The 18,806-nt window shown below is 42.1% G+C and overlaps 1 protein-coding gene across 1 annotated transcript in view; it reads right to left on the minus strand.

The window, feature by feature from the left end:
* Positions 1–3,099: 3,099 nt before the first annotated feature.
* ptpn23a (protein tyrosine phosphatase, non-receptor type 23, a) overlaps positions 3,100–18,806 on the minus strand; it is a 29,627-nt gene continuing 13,920 nt past the window's right edge. Inside the window, exons 13-24 of the mRNA XM_047361079.1 lie at positions 18,611–18,725; positions 17,924–17,989; positions 17,633–17,778; positions 16,021–16,338; positions 15,793–15,947; positions 15,360–15,691; positions 12,856–15,289; positions 12,581–12,765; positions 12,058–12,162; positions 11,646–11,784; positions 11,336–11,449; positions 3,100–4,298 (exon numbers count right to left, since the gene is read on the minus strand). Of these exons, the coding sequence (XP_047217035.1) occupies positions 3,714–4,298; positions 11,336–11,449; positions 11,646–11,784; positions 12,058–12,162; positions 12,581–12,765; positions 12,856–15,289; positions 15,360–15,691; positions 15,793–15,947; positions 16,021–16,338; positions 17,633–17,778; positions 17,924–17,989; positions 18,611–18,725 (4,694 nt within the window). The 3' untranslated portion in view covers positions 3,100–3,713. The remainder of the gene's footprint in view (positions 4,299–11,335; positions 11,450–11,645; positions 11,785–12,057; positions 12,163–12,580; positions 12,766–12,855; positions 15,290–15,359; positions 15,692–15,792; positions 15,948–16,020; positions 16,339–17,632; positions 17,779–17,923; positions 17,990–18,610; positions 18,726–18,806) is intronic.

Below are 18,806 nucleotides of genomic sequence, written 5' to 3' on the forward strand. Positions count from 1 at the left end.
CGGGGGGTGGGGGGGTGGGGGGGGTCTAATTTACACTACTCCATCAGGCTACCTCTATTCTCAAAATAGCTTGAACTTCGACTGATGTTGTGCACAACTTCTCATTGCCTTCTTTACTCTTCTGAGGTATGTTTCTGAAATATTCTACTTATCATTTTAAGTTGCCCATCTCGTGACTTTTAAACCCTGTTGCCACAGCAACAAGGAACCTGAAGTAAACTACAGTGAATTTCTAGTTGTTATCAATGCAAACTTAATACTTTTTTTTTTCTTTTTTTTTCCAACAAACATGTCAACACATAAATGTCCCCAAAAGCTAAACATTAGAGATGCACCGACAGATCCAGTAATCGCTGCAGACTCTCACACCTCTCAGGACCATGGTCTGAAATCTCTTCAAGGTCATGCATGAGATTTATACAAAGCAGGGAAACTGATCTCTTCTGGTTCACGGCTGCGTACAGCATATGCAACAATATATAATTTAGCCACTTATTAGTGTGGTTTATAGTTTAGGATTTGGTTTAGCGGTTAGGGAAGGGGTGAGCGATCCTGGTCCCTGGGGGGCCGCTGTCCCTGCTTCAACACACCAAATAAAGGAGGTGAATTATTTCCTCAGCCTGTCACCAATTCTGCAAGAAGCTGACAACAACCATCTAAAGCATGTAGATCACCAGCCCCTGAGGACCAGAGCAAAAAATTAGATGAATTTTTGTCTGAAAAACTCTTCACTTTCAGCTAGATTAGGCTCACCAATCAAAACTCAAAAATCCAGTCTTATTAGTTTTAAGTGAAAGCACCTCACCCCAAAGGCTGACAACACCCTTTGGTGTGGAAGGTGTTACTGAAGAAGGAAAATTCAAAGTTGGCTATTTCAGTATCGGTTAAGGTGTTTAATCATGAATCTAGAGGAAACACGAAATGGTGTAAGAAGCTTTTTAACAGGACGTTTGGTGGTTCCTTCAGGCAGTGACACTTTATGTAGTCTTCTGAGCTCACAACTGCCATCTGCCATGGAACGTGCTGGATCTGGAAATGTTGCTGGCCTCTCAGAGTTAAGGTATGGATTTATATTCACAGGCGAATGTTTATGGAGACTGATGTCCAAAGCTACTTATGCTAAGGGTAGTTTAAAATGCCTACTCTGTAAGGTTTTACAGTCACACGTGTACAGTGTAAATAACTAGTATGTAGTAACCACTCCTGGCAGACCAGAGGAAAATATTTTTAAATAGTCTTAATTATAGTTGTTAAAGAGGAGTCAGTCAACTAAAATCAGTATTGGTGAGTCAAACGTTTTACAAACCCGTAAATGTGAGGCAGATCTGACCCAGTCCATTTCTAAGAAAAATACAGGAAAACTACACAACTTCATTCCAGTTTGCATTATTTAAATGAGACCCACTCAGATCTTTAAAAGGGATTTTAGTTTAAGTGACAGTTTTAGCTGTCATTGGAAACTTGGTCATTTTCAACGTTGCATTCTTTGAATTACCTGCAGATTTACAGATAAACTGGAAAAAAATATAATTCTTTGCTCTTTCACAGCAGCAATTTTTTTTTAAATTCCCATTACATTTAAAAAAAAAAAGAAAATCTAAGTTATGTAGTCAGTCCCTGATCTCTTCACTTACAGAATGAATGTAAGAACATCAAGATTGACTGTTTTTCCTGAGCAAAGAAAATCTAGAATGTATTTTATCTAAAGATTTCTCCATCTACGGTTTGTGTGTCTCCTGAACGGTAGCCTCAGGCCAGACTGCCACCACAACACCAACTGAGTGCGCTACTAACTAACTCTGATATAATGCCCACATATTTAATGCACTTTTGCTAACGTCTGCTTCCAGCTAGGAGAGGTGGGTGTGTTTAGGCCGTCAAACCACGTCCACAGCACTGGTTTCTCTGGGATGCTGTGAACATGTTTACATTCAGGGAACAAGCAGCTGACCCTTGCAGATTAGGAGAACCTGAGTTTTCTATTGTTTTAGACAAGGAGTCTCAAATGGCAGCTGCTTCCCACAGATTCCAGTTAACGTGCCCTCCTTGCCATTGTTGCCATGTTCATTTAGTAGTCATTTGTTTTCTGTCGTCTAGTCGAGAAAAGCTTTGGAACTGGATTTGTCTAGTGTTTTTTTTTTTATATATATTTTTGAACTGTTTCTCCTTCTAGAAATGTGAATGAATTAAAGCTGAAGTTTGGTATTTTGGAGAATAAAAATGTTGCTTTTAAGGGCAGAGAATGGAGCACTTACATCCAGGTAGGATAGCAACAGAAAGCAAACAAAAGTAATGTGTTCCTCACACCGCTAAACCTACCCTTGGGAATGTTTTTTCGCTGCTCGATGTTCAGAGAACCTGCAACTGTGATATTGATGAATATTGAAATGACAATATCCCACATTTTCTTTCTTCTTGTCCTTCATCAATATCCACACCAACCCTGACCTTTACCATTAACAGCTATATCAGGTGTGGGAAGAAAATGCCCATCCCAGTGGCTAAATATGTTACTGGGATGCAGAGCATGATTGCAGTCCTCTGAAACTGAATATATCAATATTGACATTTAATATATCGTGCAGCTATTGATTTGTTTTACTAACTTGTAAAACATGAGGTTAATGCTTATAAAAGCTGTCTGTAGAAGATAAAAGTGGCAGAAAGTCATATTTTCCAAAATGCAAGACAGCGAATTCACTTTAGTCTTAGCCTTTTTCTGAATGTTTTGGTTTGGATATGGACCTTTTTAAATAATCCATATTCTGCAGCACCTTGTTGGGTAAATGATGAGCTTGATGCGTATTGTTACTTCGAACACACCTTGTCATGCTGATGCTTTCAGCTTCTCTGTAGTTTTCTCCAGTTTGTGGATGCAGTGAACATTTCCTGTAAGTGTGCAGAAGTCTGCTGCCGGTTAGAAATGAGTCAATATCATTTCAACTCCACATCTGGGCAGCGAACACAAACCTGCAGCATAATCTGAGAAAACATAATCTCCTTCTCGTGATTAATTTCTGCAGGCTGTTGTAACAGAGGTAACTTATTTTGTAACAGTAAGACTTTGTACTAATTTTCAAATAAAGAAGCTTTGATACATCTTTTTCTCTACTGGATTTATTGAATATTTTTACATAATGAACAATTTGTGATTTTTCAGTAAAGGAAGATTTCTTTTGGAAATGTTTATCTAGGATATTTACAGAGAAGGAAAAAAAATCAACTTGTTACAACGTGCCAATTTGTTTGCGGTTCTGTTACCGTGATGACAGAGCTTGAAAACGACTCTAGCCGAGCTCGGCCTGTGTGCCTAAAGGCTCACAGCAGCCTTGCCATGCCTGAACAGCCTCATGTTAAGAGGATTGCAAAACTGGAGTGCATACTTTTTAGACAGCCCGTATGTTGGAGCTGGAAGTGCACATCTGTTCAAACGAAACGAAAAGCAGCAAAGGGTGACCAAGCAATCTGAGAGATGCAAGTGCATAGTGATTGGGTCCTAGAATCCACCATAAAAAAAAGAGAAGCAAGTGTTTTTGTTTCGGGGATCTCTCTGCTACCGCTGGCCAACAGGCACATCTTGGTAATCACCACTAAAGTGTTTCTGACGCTCCCAGGATTCAGTGTTTTTCTTAAAAGCAGGATAAGAAAAAGCTACAGGCCTTTTGCTGACCCCTGGTGGTAAAGTGAGGGATAAGCAGCAGTCAGGATTCGCCTCACTGCTTGTTGAGGCTCCAGAGTGGATCCAGGCTACTGAGCGGGTCGCTGCTGTCGTCGCCTCGGGTCCCGTGGATGCCCTGACCTTCGGCTGGCTGCAGGAAGTTCTGCTTGGTCACTCGCTGCTTCCCTCTACCTCCTCCTTCCAAGGAGAAGGCCTCAGGCGTCAGAGAGGCCAGAAGCTCCAGCGATGAGAGAGCCGCCACAGAGGATGCAGGAGGTGGACTGATGGATGGTATTGACTCTGGGACTGGCTGACGGGTGGGTGCAGGTGGAGTAGATGGGGAGAGACCATCAATGCCATTAGGCGGTGGAGGAGAGTGAGTGGAAGAGGTGAGAGGCGGGCTTAAGGATGAGGGAGGCTGAGAATCAGCTAGAGGACAGAGGTCCTGAAACAACTGCGTATCGCCCACTGAGTCCAGATTTGGTGACATAGCTTCCGGGCCGCAGGAAGCACTGCCCTCCATGGTGGGGTCTGCGCTGGGTGGGCGGATGCTGAGCTTGGCGATGGTGGCTTGAATGGAGCTGATAGGCATATCACCACCGAGGACGATATCTTGCTGAGACTCTTGTCTGGAGTAAGGCTGGGGAGGGAGTTCACAAACAAGACAACGGTTAAAAAGATTTGTTCTGGTTCTGTTTTACTGAAAATGAAGTGGGTACCTCTGCTGACCAGAACTCGCAGAAGTCCTTTAAAAATGAAGAGTGCAAAACACGAGCAGAAAAATACAGTAATAAACATCCGGTTTGTCTTCATACAGTTATAAAAAGGGGCATGAAAATAAATACAGTTCTCTAAACATTTAAAACTGAGGAAATATGTTCTGGATCTTCATTCGACAGACTTGTAGAAATTCAGCAGCACTGTCTCTGTCTGCAACAGTCAAAACACAGCAAGGTCTGTGTTAGGGTTAATTAATGATTATATATGTTTTAACTTTAATAGAAGTGAAGCTTGCTGTTCAGAGTGATTATATCTTATATGTACAAGAGCTGCAAGATAGAGACAGGATGTTCTAGAACATTCTGTCAGTGCAGCTGTTTCTAATCAATATGAGTGTGCATCTCTCCCTGTTTTGTGCTTGGAACATTTTGTAACCAGGGCCTCTTCTCTTATGAATAAAAGGCAGAGAGAGCAGGGGCTGTCTCAGAGAGTGTTGGTGGAGGATTGTAACTGAGCAGCCTCTGAAAACACTCTCACCTGCAGGTTAAAATGAACTAACTTCTCTGTGTCTTTCTTTGTGCAGAATTGTGAAAGTGTTTGGTGTTTAAACCTAACATAAATGGTCCTTCGAGCCGGAGACCAAGACGCTTGACGATCCCAGTGGGTGAGTGAGATTCCAGACAAATCTGTGGCCACAGTACTAATACCCTTTCCGGGACTGGTCCCTCCCTGACAGGCTGGGGTCTGACGGCTGACGGTACTCCCGAGGACACAGAGAACCAGTGAGTAGGTCTTTCATTTAAAAGGAATGAGTGATGAAATGCAAATGACCTAAAATAGTACAGTATAGAGAAACCCTGACAATTCTAGACACTATCAGGTGAACTAAAATAGACAGTTAAATTCCGCAGGAGGGTAGACTCCCTTAGTTGAAATAGACTAATTAAACTCTACACAGGACGGCGGAGTCCTCTGTTGAACTAAAATAGACAGTTAAATTCCGCAGGAGGGTAGACTCCCTTAGTTGAAATAGACTAATTAAACTCTACACAGGACGGCGGAGTCCTCTGTTATGTTTTTGTGAAAGTAATTACAGTAAGAGTAAAACGCGTAAAAAAGTGTGACTGAAAAACGTGTGGAAGAGTGAATGGAATCGTAATGACCATTAGGTCCTTACTTTTCATATAAACTGAAAACAGATAGTAAATGGTGAGCCTTTGTGGATGCTTGTAGGCAAGAAAATCCCACCTGAACAGGGTTGAAGTGGATTTTACCACAACTGACTTCTTGATCACCATCCTGTTTTCAAATACATAAATCCAGTATTTAGAATACACCAGGTATTAAAAAACATACTGGATCTAAATCTAGTTCAAAATGGGAAAGGGGCAAAGTAAAGAGAAACAAAGTAAACTAATTGACTTAGAAGGGGAGGTAAAGTTTATGGAGAACTATGTAAAAGGAGCAGGTATGATCTGTCATAGATGGAATAAAAAATAAAAAACATGGGTTTTTGGGCAAATTAGATACAAAGGATGTCTTAAAATTACAAGGGGATCTAAAATTAGCAATAATGAAAACTAAAAAGAGAAAAATAACAAAGAACAATGGGGGAAGAACAGAGAAAAAGCTCTGATTTAACAGAAATATGTACACGATGGCATAAAAATACGGATTTTCAGGTAACTTAATTATCACTGAAATCCTAAAACTACACGGGGATCTTAAACTGGAGATTATGCATTTAAAAGATTCAAGAGACAATGTGGACAACATGGAAACTGTCCAACTGGACAACCCAGTGAACAATGACTAGAGTTGTTAAAGAAGTAATCTGAGAGTAAAAGATTTTGTAGGCAAGCATTAGTGAGAAACAGGTGCTTTAAAAATCATTCTATGGTGTTATACTACCAACAATATCATGATAAAATGCAAAAGATTCATTTTACAGGGAAATAATTCCATATTTGGCTCAGATTGTGTGCATTCTTGATTTTTCCTCTTTGAGAGAAGTTAAATTTCAGCTCTGTGAAACGACCTTGACAAAGAGATGCAGCTGCCTGAAAACAAAGATAAAACTTCTGCAAACAGCAGAAGCCTGTCTCTGCTGAAAGGTCTGAAAAAAATTGTAACTCTACCCTGCATGTGTCAAACTCAAGGTCCGCGGGCCAAAACCGGACCCCAGAAGTTTAGTGATTCTCTAGAAGTAGAGCCTTTTAATATGGTGATTGTGTGCTTGAATGTTATTTTGTCAATCAATAAGCAGTTTTGTTTACATTCTGCCACAATCTGCCTTTTGAAAATGTTTTGAATCTTGCTCTTTATGTATAAAAAAAAAAGAAAGAAAAGAAAAATTGGCTAAAGTCTGCAGACATAAAATGAACCTGGATTGAAGCTCTAACTAAGTTTATTTAATCTGAGATCTTCTCCAAATGCAACAGTATATGTCAGTCTACATGAGATACTAACAACTTCACCTACTGATATAATATAAAGATGTGAGTGAATATGTGAAACAAACAATGATGAAAGTTTTTCAACAGGTGATGCTCATCCAGGAGGAAGACAGTGTTCCTAGGAAATGCAGCTCATTCATTAACAATCATTTTTTCTCCTATAGGTGGACGTTTTGCTGATTAATCATAGGCTGGATCTATGAAACATTATGTGCACAGAACAAATGACCAAGGTTCTGACTGACTTATGAACCTCACTGACCTGACAATGATAACATGACACCCAACAGATAACACCTTTAAGGTGGATCCACTAAGACCACCTTATTGATTCTTGGTGAATAAAAAAAAAAAAAAAAAAAAGGAATTGAAGCGTTCAAAACAGACCTTGTGGAAACAAAAGGGGTTATGAGGAAACAATGTGCATTTTAAGAATAATAGAAGTCAAATTATGTTCAAATCTTTGCAAATAAAAATTACTCTGACAGAGAAATAAGTAAGTAGTGTGTGAATGTGTGTGAATGGGAATGACTGATTTCATTGTAATGCATCTTTGAGGGACATTAAAAGCGCTAATAAAGGTCTGATGTTCTGATGATCTTTGCCAAATTTATATCTTAATAAGGTTTCCAGAATCTTTTCCGAAAAATCATATAAAGATAGCAAAGGTTCTACCTGTATTAAAAATACTGATAACTATAGGAAAGTTCATAGATCTGTCTTCAATTTTTCCTAATTCTTTTACAAACAGGTTATTTAAACTTTCATGTGGACAAATGTCTGTGTTTGACTTTCTGTTTTTGTGAAATAAATGTCTGTTTCATGTTATGTAAAAATTAGAGTCCTCAACATTACCATAATAATATTAGGTCAGTTCTCTATGGTAAAACAAAAAGATTTTAACAGATGTTTAGACTTTTTCCAGTCAGGTTCAAAATGATTGAATTAGACTCAAACTTAACATAAGATTAAATTAACCTTAACAGAATTACTGGACTGGACTGAAATAGAGAAAACTTGAGTTAATTGAAACAAACTTTAGTTACTTGAACTAAATACAAAGCTGACTGAAACTGTATGTTGTATCTATAAAACTGGGTAAAACAAACTAAGATTATAAGATATAATATGCCCTTCATTTTTTGTGTTCATCAGTGAGTGAGTTTTTATTTTTTATTTTTAATAAGAACTAAACCAAACATTATCTGAAGAAATAGCAAAAAGCCGAAAAGACTTAAAAGATACCCCTCTGACAGATGGAGAAACATTATTTGTAGACGGGTACCAGAAAATAAACCTATCCTACCAAAAAACCTATACAAATGGGCAGCAATTTCGAGTCATGGAGTTTCTCATGTCTCGAGAGGAGGAATGGTAGGATTAGTGAACAAAATATACACAACATATGGATTTAACTCTTATTCAAAAAATTTTTGTAGAACATGTTTGATCTGTGCTAAACACAATGCACAAGGGAACTTCAGACCAAAAAGGGGACTAAAATAAGTTTCTTAATAGCAGTGTTTATTCTAACCATCATAATTTGTGTTGTGGTTATAGCATTGTGGTATCTGTTGTAGCATTGTAGCTCTTCATCTGACCTTCAGAGAAAGTCCGGCTACAAAGGGAGCTGCAATCATAGTTTGCAGCTGTCTCAAACCGGTGAAGATTGTCCACAGCTCTGTTACAGGTTTTTAGGAAGGGCGCCAATCTACAGAAAGATGTTCACGCCAACACACAAAAAGATATTGATAATAGGGGGCGTCATCTCGATCATAATTGTAGGTGCCCTGCTAATATGGGAAAGAAATCATAGAACACTGCATAAAAGATCCCGGTCATCTGACCTTGACGAATCTGACGACAATAACAGGTGTGGAACAAAAAGAGCTTACCAATTCGGATTAATGGTGTGTGTGCAGTCAAACACCACCACGAATCTTGTCATTCCACTTACCAGTCTTAGCCGTAAAACAGAAAAAGGCCAAGATTATAAAAACTACAAATGGTACTTGACTAATGATCAAAAACAAACACAATGGGCCACAATAGTAGCTGATGCAAATAATGAATGGACCCCAACGTGGGGCACTACTGCATATGCAAAGCACCAGAAAAAACTATTCAAACTTAACGCAACAAGTACAGCTATATATCTAACTGTGAATCTTACAAAAACCTCCCTAAAACCCCCTGGGAGCAACTTACAGGGAGATTGTTGGCTTTTCCTACTAAGGGCCTATTCATCAGGGGCGGATCCCAGTTTCCTACTGTTTATTTGTGAACATAAGAATACAACGACTCTCTCTCAAAAAACAGTAGAGAAAGGAGTTAGAATTGATCCTGAGAACCTGACCACAGACGACTGGTTTAAAATAACTACAGGAATATCTAAAATAGATAACAACTGGCTCTTAATGGCAGAACAGGCTGCCCAGGCAGTAAAAACAGATTGTGTAGTATGTATGGGAGCCAGACCACTGTTACAGGTGGTCCCCTCAACGTTGACAGAAAAATGCTTAGTAGAAGTAATGAACAGCACAAGACTCTCAACAAACTGTACTATGTGGGATAAGATTTATCCCTTGACTACAGCTGAAAAACAAAAACCGATGTTTTCAAATAAGGTTGCTCCAGGAAATTTTTCTTGCATAAACCGAACAGGTGTGGGGTCAAACATAAGCAGACTTAATGAAGATCAATGTACCTCCACCATAACAGTAGGTGTCAGCTTTAAACCTAAAGCACGCAGCGACATCTGGTGGTGGTGTGGAGACGATAAACTGTATGACAGGTTGCCATACAACACAACTGGTTTGTGTGCATCAGTGTCATTAATATTTCCCGTGTCTGTCATTCCACTCTCAGTGGCAGAGTTGTTGGGAACAGTAGCCAGTATATTTCCACATACCTGGAAAAGTAGAGTAAAAAGATCAGGATGGAGTAAAGACGACCCTACTTATATAGATAGCATAGGAATACCAAGAGGAGTTCCTGATGAATATAAGTTAGCAGATCAAGTAGCAGCAGGTTTTGAATCCACCATATGCTGGTGGTGCACAATAAATAAAAATGTTGACAGAATAAATTACATCCATTACAATGTGCAACGACTAGGAAATAAAACTGAAGAAGGATTCTCAGCCATCCATGAACAATTGTCAGCTACCTCTTTAATGGCTTTCCAAAATAGAATTGCTGTCGATATGCTCTTAGCTGAAAAAGGTGGAGTATGTTCAATATTTGGCCATCAATGTTGTACATTTATTCCAAATAACACCGCAGCTGATGGGAGCCTCACCAAGGCCCTGGAGGGTCTTAGGTCACTTAACAGCAAAATGAAAGATCATTCTGGAGTTGACACCACAATGTGGGATGGTTTTGGAGAAATGTTTGGTAAATATAAACAATTAGTGTTGTCTATCCTTATGTCAATAGCAGTCTTTGCAGCTATTCTCACATTGTGTGGATGTTGCTGTATTCCGTGTATAAGAGCTTTGTGCACTCGCATAATAACCTCTGCTATTCAGCCAGTCAAAACAGAAATGTCAGAGATGTATGCCCTCCTGAGACCTGAGGAGACAGAAGGAGCCAGTGATGATGATGATGATGACCAGGAAGAAGAAGAGACTTCTCTGCATTTCCCTGATCTGTATCTTGACCCTGACGACAATTAGTTGTATACAGTAAACTTAAAGACCTCCTGCTACTTTTTTAATGACATGTACAGATAAAACACACCATGATGTCTTAACTGAAAATCTGAGAAGAAAAGGTTAATGATTGATGTATCAAGTGTTTAAAACATTTATAAAGAGGAGGAAAATGTTAGGGTTAATTAATGATTATATATGTTTTAACTTTAATAGAAGTGAAGCTTGCTGTTCAGAGTGATTATATCTTATATGTACAAGAGCTGCAAGATAGAGACAGGATGTTCTAGAACATTCTGTCAGTGCAGCTGTTTCTAATCAATATGAGTGTGCATCTCTCCCTGTTTTGTGCTTGGAACATTTTGTAACCAGGGCCTCTTCTCTTATGAATAAAAGGCAGAGAGAGCAGGGGCTGTCTCAGAGAGTGTTGGTGGAGGATTGTAACTGAGCAGCCTCTGAAAACACTCTCACCTGCAGGTTAAAATGAACTAACTTCTCTGTGTCTTTCTTTGTGCAGAATTGTGAAAGTGTTTGGTGTTTAAACCTAACAGTCTGTAAACACAATAACTTAACCCCACTTATTATGGTTTGCATTTTAAAATTAGGGTTATGTTTGTTTATCTGTTCGCCTCCAGGACATCAAACTCAACAGCGTTTGACACCAGCTGGAAATCTCCTTAAATGTAAATTTGTGATTGTATCAAGTAACAACTGAAGTACGTTTTTTTTTTTTTTTTAAATCTCTCTTTTGGGTTGGGGTTTTTCTTTTTGTGGGTATTATATTTTTTTAAATAAAAACTAGACTGGAGAATAAAAAAATATTTAAAAAAGTAAGAATTCTTGGAAACCTTTGTGGCTGCAGAGTTTATGTTCTTGCTGTAGGTGGCAGTAGTGATTCCATGGCGCAGAAGGACCTGCTCAGCGTGCTTCAACACAGCTTCATAGCAAAACTTCAGGTGGAGCTGGAGGAACAGAAAAATAATCCACAATATAAATAAATATTTTATAACAACTGAGCAAAATGTAAAAACTAGTAATGATCTACAAACCCTGATAAATATGAACCAAGTCAAAGGGTTGGTGTTTTTTCTGTCTTTGGCTAATCTGATCTAAATCACAGCTTAACCCCTAATACAACTTCCCATTTCGGTATCTGACCTTCTCCTGCAGCATGTTCTTTCTCTGCTGTCTCATCTTCTTCACCAACAATGGAAGGTCTGGGATGCCGTTTCCTGCCTCCAGCTCCTGCAGGGCCGCGTACAGCAGACAGAAGGCGCCGGTGCGTCCAACGCCCGAGCTGAGACAGAAAATGCAAACGCTGATATTAGTACTAACTTAAATAACAAGCAAACAGCATATTGTGATGACCGGCAGCCTGAAGAGTTACAGTCAATGTCAACATTTTATTACAAATTTGTAAAACTGAACATTCATTGTACATCCAACTACTAATGCAGGTGGCAGAAGAAGACACTAAATGGCGGAATCGTGATTGAAAAACAACCCCTGGTGCCAGAACACATAAATCAGATGCCGGGTTTGGGTTTTGTACCGATACCCCACAACTCACCTGCAGTGCACCACAACAGGAGTTTGCAGGGGCCTCTGGTGGAGGTAGTGTCCATGAACCTCCTGGATGAATCGCAGCAGGTTGCACTTGCTGTCAGGAAGACCCCTAATCAAAGAAGAAGATACAACATATTTTTTCTATTTGATCAAACCTTTTTATTTTCTTAATAGAGATGCATCAATCAGCCAGCGATGGGACCTGACCAAATTCTCCTTAATTAGCTCTGATCACTGTTAAGACAGAAAGACATCTAAATTATCTTCTATTCATTAAATGCGTCAAAACTAGGAACTCCCAACATTTTTAGTCTTTAAATGTATTAAGTTAACCAATAGCATATACTATGAAAGAATTACTTAAGAAGGTTAGAGACATCGGGGCTGATATTTCCTTCATTTCTTGTTGGATTCAAAACTACTCCATCTAGCAAAAAAAACTGCTGTACATTTCCTTTATTCTGTTATATAAACCAGAAAAAGCTTCATAGGAACACCTCTAGCTGCTGATAACACTGATGTCTTACAGCTCTGGCCAGGATGTAAACTGGAGGTGGACTACTGTCCGCTTCAGGCTTTGGTCACGGTACCGCAAACTGATCATACGTTCCACGTGTGTCAGTGTCATCTTCTGTGTGGTAAGACTGAGTGTGATTGGTCCCTGAGAGAGCTGTTGGCCACGCTCTGTAGGGAAGTAGCGTAAAACTTTCCCCTGGAAAACATTATACAATGGCACAAGTCAAAAAAAGAAATCTTCTAAAACGACTTAAATTCACAATTATCACACTTTAAAACCTAGTACCTTGTCCAGCTCCTGCTCTGACACAAGCATGATGATCAGTGAGACCTTCTGCTCATATACCATCAGCCAGAAGTCTGCTGCCGTGCCGGTGAGTGGAGCCTGAGTGGCAATTAGACGAGGGCAGTACGGTGACAAGTCATCCACAAAGCTGGCGTTGATGTAGTCATCTTTGCCTGACTGCAGAACTACTCGGTTGAAGTCATAAGGCATGACATCCTGGTGGCGGTTCTTCATTGTGTAGCAACGGGCGATGGCAATGGACAGCTGCCGGGCATCCTTCTCCTGCTTGTCCTGCAACTCTTTCCAGCGGGCGTCCAGCACTGACACCCCTCCTTCGTTCTCTGAGGGGTGCTCCAGGGATTCTACATGGGCTGTGTAATGTTCCAGTTCACTGTGAAGGCGGGCCACACGCTCGGGAGCTTGGTACGGATCTCCCTGGATCAGAAGAACTCCCTGGGAGCTCTTCTTTCGACGCTCCCCGTCCTGCGGATCAGCTTTGGTGGGTTGGAGAACGTTGGTGGGCGCCTTGGTGCCTCCGTGTTGACTTTCTGGGCTGGAGGAGAGGAGATCATCTGTACTCGAGTTTTGCCGTTGAAACAGGGAAGTGGATGGAGAAACAGCAGAGGGGGTGGGAAGAGTGGGTGGGGCTGTGCCTCCAGGAGTGGGGGCTACAGGGTGAGGTGTCAGACCCAGAGAGGCTGGACCTGGAGATGGAGACGGGGATGGTGAAGGTGAGAGGGCAACAGTGTTGGTTGGCTGCACTACTGCGGGGCCTACAGGACAGGATGGAATCATGTGCGGCGCTGCAGGGGAGAGTTGGCCGACTACAGAAGGTTGCTGTGGGCCACCTGGAGGTATATTTGTCCCTGCTGCAGAAGGATATAGAGTAGAAGACTGGGAATGGGCCATAGAAAGAGAAACCTGGGGTTGTTGGAGAGTTGTAGGCTGGGGTGCCAAAGGCTGCTGAGGTATCATTAGAGCTCCACCAGTGTAGCAACCCCCCCCAGGATGAGAAGGGTGAGGCTGGGGTTGGCTGGAGATCTGCATGGGATGCCCTGGAACACTGGGAATGGAAGGTTGGCCAGGTATCTGTTGATGCTGTGCAGATAATGCACTCTGGGGCATTTGGGGCACAGGGCCTCTTGGCAGGTTGACCTGGGGACCAGAGGGCACATGTGGCTGAGAGGAAGGAGGCATCTGAGGATGCAAGGTTGGGTGAAGGGGCCGACCAGCTGGCGGAATGTAGTTTAGTGACACAGGAGGCATTGTTTGACTCGTAGGCGGCAACTGTGGTCTGTGACCACCTGGCATTTGCATCTGTGGGTGTGGCAGAACATGCTGGGCACTGGGAGGGACTGGGATTTGTTGGTGCTGTGGTATCTGTTGGTTGGGATAGGGTGAATACGGAACAGATAGAGGAGGTGCTGGGTGAGAAGTTGAACATGTTGATGGATGTGCAGTTTGGGGGGGCTGTGGGATAGACCCTGGCATCATCTGAGGGTGCTGCTGGGGTACAAAGTTTTGTGGAATCTGGTAGCCTTGTGGTACCTGAGGTCGGGGAGGAAAACCATTTTGTTGACGTTGCTGAAGCTGACCTGGAAATGCCTGCTGGTAATTTGGAGGAACATTAGGCTGATGTGGAATATATCCAGGGGAGTAAACCTGTTGAGTTGGATTAAGAGGACCAGGAGCAGCCCTTGGTCCAGGCTGATACCCCTGAGGAAGAGGCTGGGCTGCTGGGTGGGGGTACTGCTGTGGATGCCTCTGTTGCTGCGGTTGGGGTGCTGGTATCTGGCCTGGGACTTGAATGGGTGCTCCCGGGTGGGGAATCATGTGAGGATATGATCCAATCTGTGGTACCATGTACCCAGTTGAGGCAGGAGGAGGGACAGGAAAGTGTGGGTTGGGGGTGTAGCTGGGGATAGGAGCCTGAATGCTGTCCACAGTTGTGGTGGAGGGGCGCACAGGGACTGGAGCAATGGAACCTGTTTGGGGAGCCTGAGGAGGAGGTGCCCGATAACCTGACACGACCGTGGGCATTTGTGGAGGCCTATGATGAGTCATCTGTGGGAGGGGCACATGTGGTAGGGAACCCTGCGCCGGTATAGCCCCCGAAGTGGGAAACTGAGCAATTCTTGCCAGGAGCTCAGGGGGTGGAAGGTTGGGAGGGAAGTGAGGAAGGCCTGCAGCACCTGGCCAAGGAAGAGTGCTGCCACCTGGACCAGGCAGACAACCAGGAGTGGTAGGGAGGGAAGGAATATCAGGAGGGAAGCTTCGAAGGTCCTTAGGCAGATCGCCCCCTAAGGCCATGATGGCTGCATTGAGCTTGGCCAGCTCTGGATCCTCGAGGCTAGAGGACGCAGAGTCTACATCAGATGCACTTGGCTTCAGGGGTGGCTTAGCAGCTGTAGGTCGTGCTGGGGGCTTTTTATCTCTGAAAAGCAAAGTTCTTGGTTTAGGTTCAAGAATTAAAATATCAGGAATAAATTCTTACTGTTCCTTACTTTTCCAGGAGGGGCTTCCTCTCCTCTTCCCTGGTCTGACACAGGATCTTGGCTCTCTCTAACAGACGTGATGACTTGGCCTCCAGGTCATCGTAGAACTCTTTTCCCTCCTGGGACTTCTTCATCAAGTCTTCATACGCTTCATAGGAGCCCACTAGTCCCTGAACTGTGCTGTTCCACTGTTGCTCTGTCTGGTTCAGGCCCTTACGTACAGAGGCGTACTGGACATTCGCCTCAGTCAGGGCCTTCAGGATATTTTCCTGTGCCGAGAGGTTCTGGTCTATATAGACCTTTACCTGCTCGTACTTCTTCAGCTGCTCTTCAAATATTCGCTGAAGGGAGACAAAAATTCAAATTCCGGTAAATGTTTTCTAAGCACTCCTTTAAGGAACAATGCACATAAGTACTTTATTAGAAGTATGTAGTAATGTACCTTCATGTCTGCTCTGTCTGTGGTAACAAGAGTGGAGGTGATGTCGTCTGTTTGAATGAGGTCACGAAGCTGTTTTTCCAAAGAGCCCCTTTGTTCCCTCATCTCCTGAACCTTTCCCAGAATCCGCTTCATGCGCTGCAGCCCTGCCATTTCCTCTATAAAGCATTTTATGTCAGTCATACATTCACAGCTTTATACTAACTTATACTGACTCACCTATACCCTCACCTTCACTAAGCTGCGGCCTTGGCAGGGCCTCTCTGAGACTTTCCAAAGGCCCCCCAAGCAAGCGCAGGTTGCTGATGTGCAGGTTCATTGCCCTGTGTAGCTCTGTGTTGGTAAAACTGGCCTTCTCATGGGCTTCCATGTATTTCTCGAGGTCCCTCTGAATTTCAGCCAGACCCTGGCTCTGGGCAGCTGGATGTATCTCAGCTGCAGTGGGACCGCAAATTTCCTGGACGGCTCGCTCGCCAGTTTCGTCCACTTCCAGGACATCTCGGATCTCCTTCAGTGAAGACTCCACGTCGGTAAAGACTCCTGAGAGCACTGCAAACCCGAAGATGGAAGGTTTATACATCTAAAATAGATCTGGACTGCCTTAAAATAGCATTTACTCTGCTTTGGGCTTTTCAGCATTTTGGTCATGTCACAACCACAAACTTCACCTATTTCATTGAGATTTTATGTGATTGACCAACTTGCAAAGTGGAAGGAAAATTATATATGGTTTCCAGGAATAAATCTATAAATATTTTTTATAAATAAAATCTGAAAGGTGTGCTGTGGATTTGTAGAACCACCTTTTGTTGCAGTTCCAGCTGCAAGTATTTTAGGGTGCGTCTTTACCACCTTCTCACATCTGAAGACTGAAATCTTTGCTTATTCTTCTTTGCCAAAAATCTCAAGCTTGGTCAGACTAGACGAGCCTCAACATCAATTTTCAAGTCTTGCCAAAGATTTCCAATTGGATTTAGGTCTGGACTTTGACTGGGCCAATTTGAAAAATATGCTTCAATTTAAACCATTGCATTGTAGCTCTGGCTGTATTTTTAGGTTTGTTCTACTAGAAGGTGAACCTCAGCCTTAAGTCTTTTGCAACTTCTAACAGGTCTTCTTCTAAGATTACCCTGAATTTAGCTCCATCCATCTTCACATCAACTCTGACCAGCTAATCTGTCCCGTCTGAATAAAGACATCCCCCAGAATGATGCTGCCACTACGTGTCACAGCGAGTTCAGTGATGTACAGATTGTTAATTTTTGTCCATATTTAGTGTTTAGCACATGGGCAAAAACGTTCATGTCACTTAAGCGGAGCACCTTCCTCCAAATATTTATCCTTACATGGCTTTTGTGAATCTGCAAGGATGTCTTGTGGCTTTATTTCAACGGCTTTCTTCTTGCCATTTTCAATAAAAATCATATTTGTGAACTGCACAGCCGATAGCCGTAGTATTGACAGATTTCCCCACCTGAGCTGGTCATCTCTGCAGCTCCTCCAGAATTATGGCAGGCCTCTTGCCTGCTTTTTTGATTAATGCTGTCCTTGCAGTGCCTGTCAGTTTAGGTGAAAGGCAATTTTTTGTATGCAGTTGTGCCAAACACTTTCCACATTTGTATGATGGATTAAACACCTCTTGGTTAAAAATATATGCTACTCTTCTATAGGTTTGCATTAGTAAGATCTTTTTTTTTAACTTATGAAACTTTTTCCCTTTCACAACACATTCTTTACTTTATGTTAGTTCACCACCTAAATGTCTAATTAAATACAATGATGTTTGTGGTTCAAGGGGTATCAGTGCTTTAACGAGGCATTGTGTGAGGTCCTTTCTACCAACCTTGCATGGACTGAATGAGGCTCTTGACAGTGTCAGGTCGGACACTGAGGGCAGCACACTTCTCCATCAGGACTGGAGGGATGTGGTTGTACATGTCCAGGTTGTCAACAGACTCTGGTTCCAAGCCCAAGGAGTCCATAAACTGCCTGCAGGGAGATAAAAAAAAAATGTTTAATGCAGGTAAATAAATTGTGACAGCAAGAATCTGTTGAACAAATCCTTTTTGTTCATAGTTTAGCTGTACTTGTATGAAGGCTTTCACACAACTGTCTTATATACAGACACACTCACTCTAAGGTTTCATTCTTGCCATCAATCTTGACCATGAGGTCCCTCAGCAGCTTGGCTTTCTCTTCGCTGTAAAAAGACAATAAAGGCAACATTAAACCTTCTTAATGCTGAAAAACACAATAAACTTCATGCTTTACAACATCCTAAGGTCCAAGTATTATTCACATGGAAAGAGCCTTCCTTTTCTACTGATGGGAACTCTGGTTCCTTTTAGAGAAATGGCTCTTTGTCTCGGCTTACTTAAGAGAGACGGCTCTTTTGGCTCCCGAACGGCTCTTAAGATTTTGTTGACTTGAATTAATTTCCTGCCCACAATAACATAAAAACATACATAAATGAATTACTAATTTAAAATGCAGTGAAACCAAGACGCTAAGAAACAGAAAGTTTCATTTTTAGTATGAATCCAGTGATTTATTAACCAGGCAGCCATCAGTTCACAGTTACAATAACACTGGCAGCAACATTGAACAGACTTGTGTATAGCTACCGACCCTCCACCCCCCTGCTAGTGCAGACAGAGACAGCGACACACATATTTACCAATCAAATGTGGTTAAAGGAGAAAAAAGTGAGAGAGAGAGAAGGGGGAAATAAGCGTCTCCCAATCAGGACCCGACTCCTGACGTTCACTTCAAAAGAGCCGGCTGTGAGAGCCGTTTCGTTCGCCACCAACACATCACTAACCTGTACAGAGAAGAGGCTTCATGAGCAGCCATGGGGACCAGTTTGGTAAACAGGTCCGGTCCAGTGACACTGGGGTCAGTGGGGTTGACCGGCAGAGCTTTCACCAAAGGAGCACCTGGAAACAAATAGAAAACAAATCACAATCCAAAATCAGGAGCGCCTTTAATCCATTCCAGGCAAAATAACTGGCTTTGAC

This window comes from Girardinichthys multiradiatus, chromosome 3 (genome assembly GCF_021462225.1).
Source record: "Girardinichthys multiradiatus isolate DD_20200921_A chromosome 3, DD_fGirMul_XY1, whole genome shotgun sequence".
In the NCBI taxonomy this organism is placed as follows: domain Eukaryota; kingdom Metazoa; phylum Chordata; class Actinopteri; order Cyprinodontiformes; family Goodeidae; genus Girardinichthys; species Girardinichthys multiradiatus.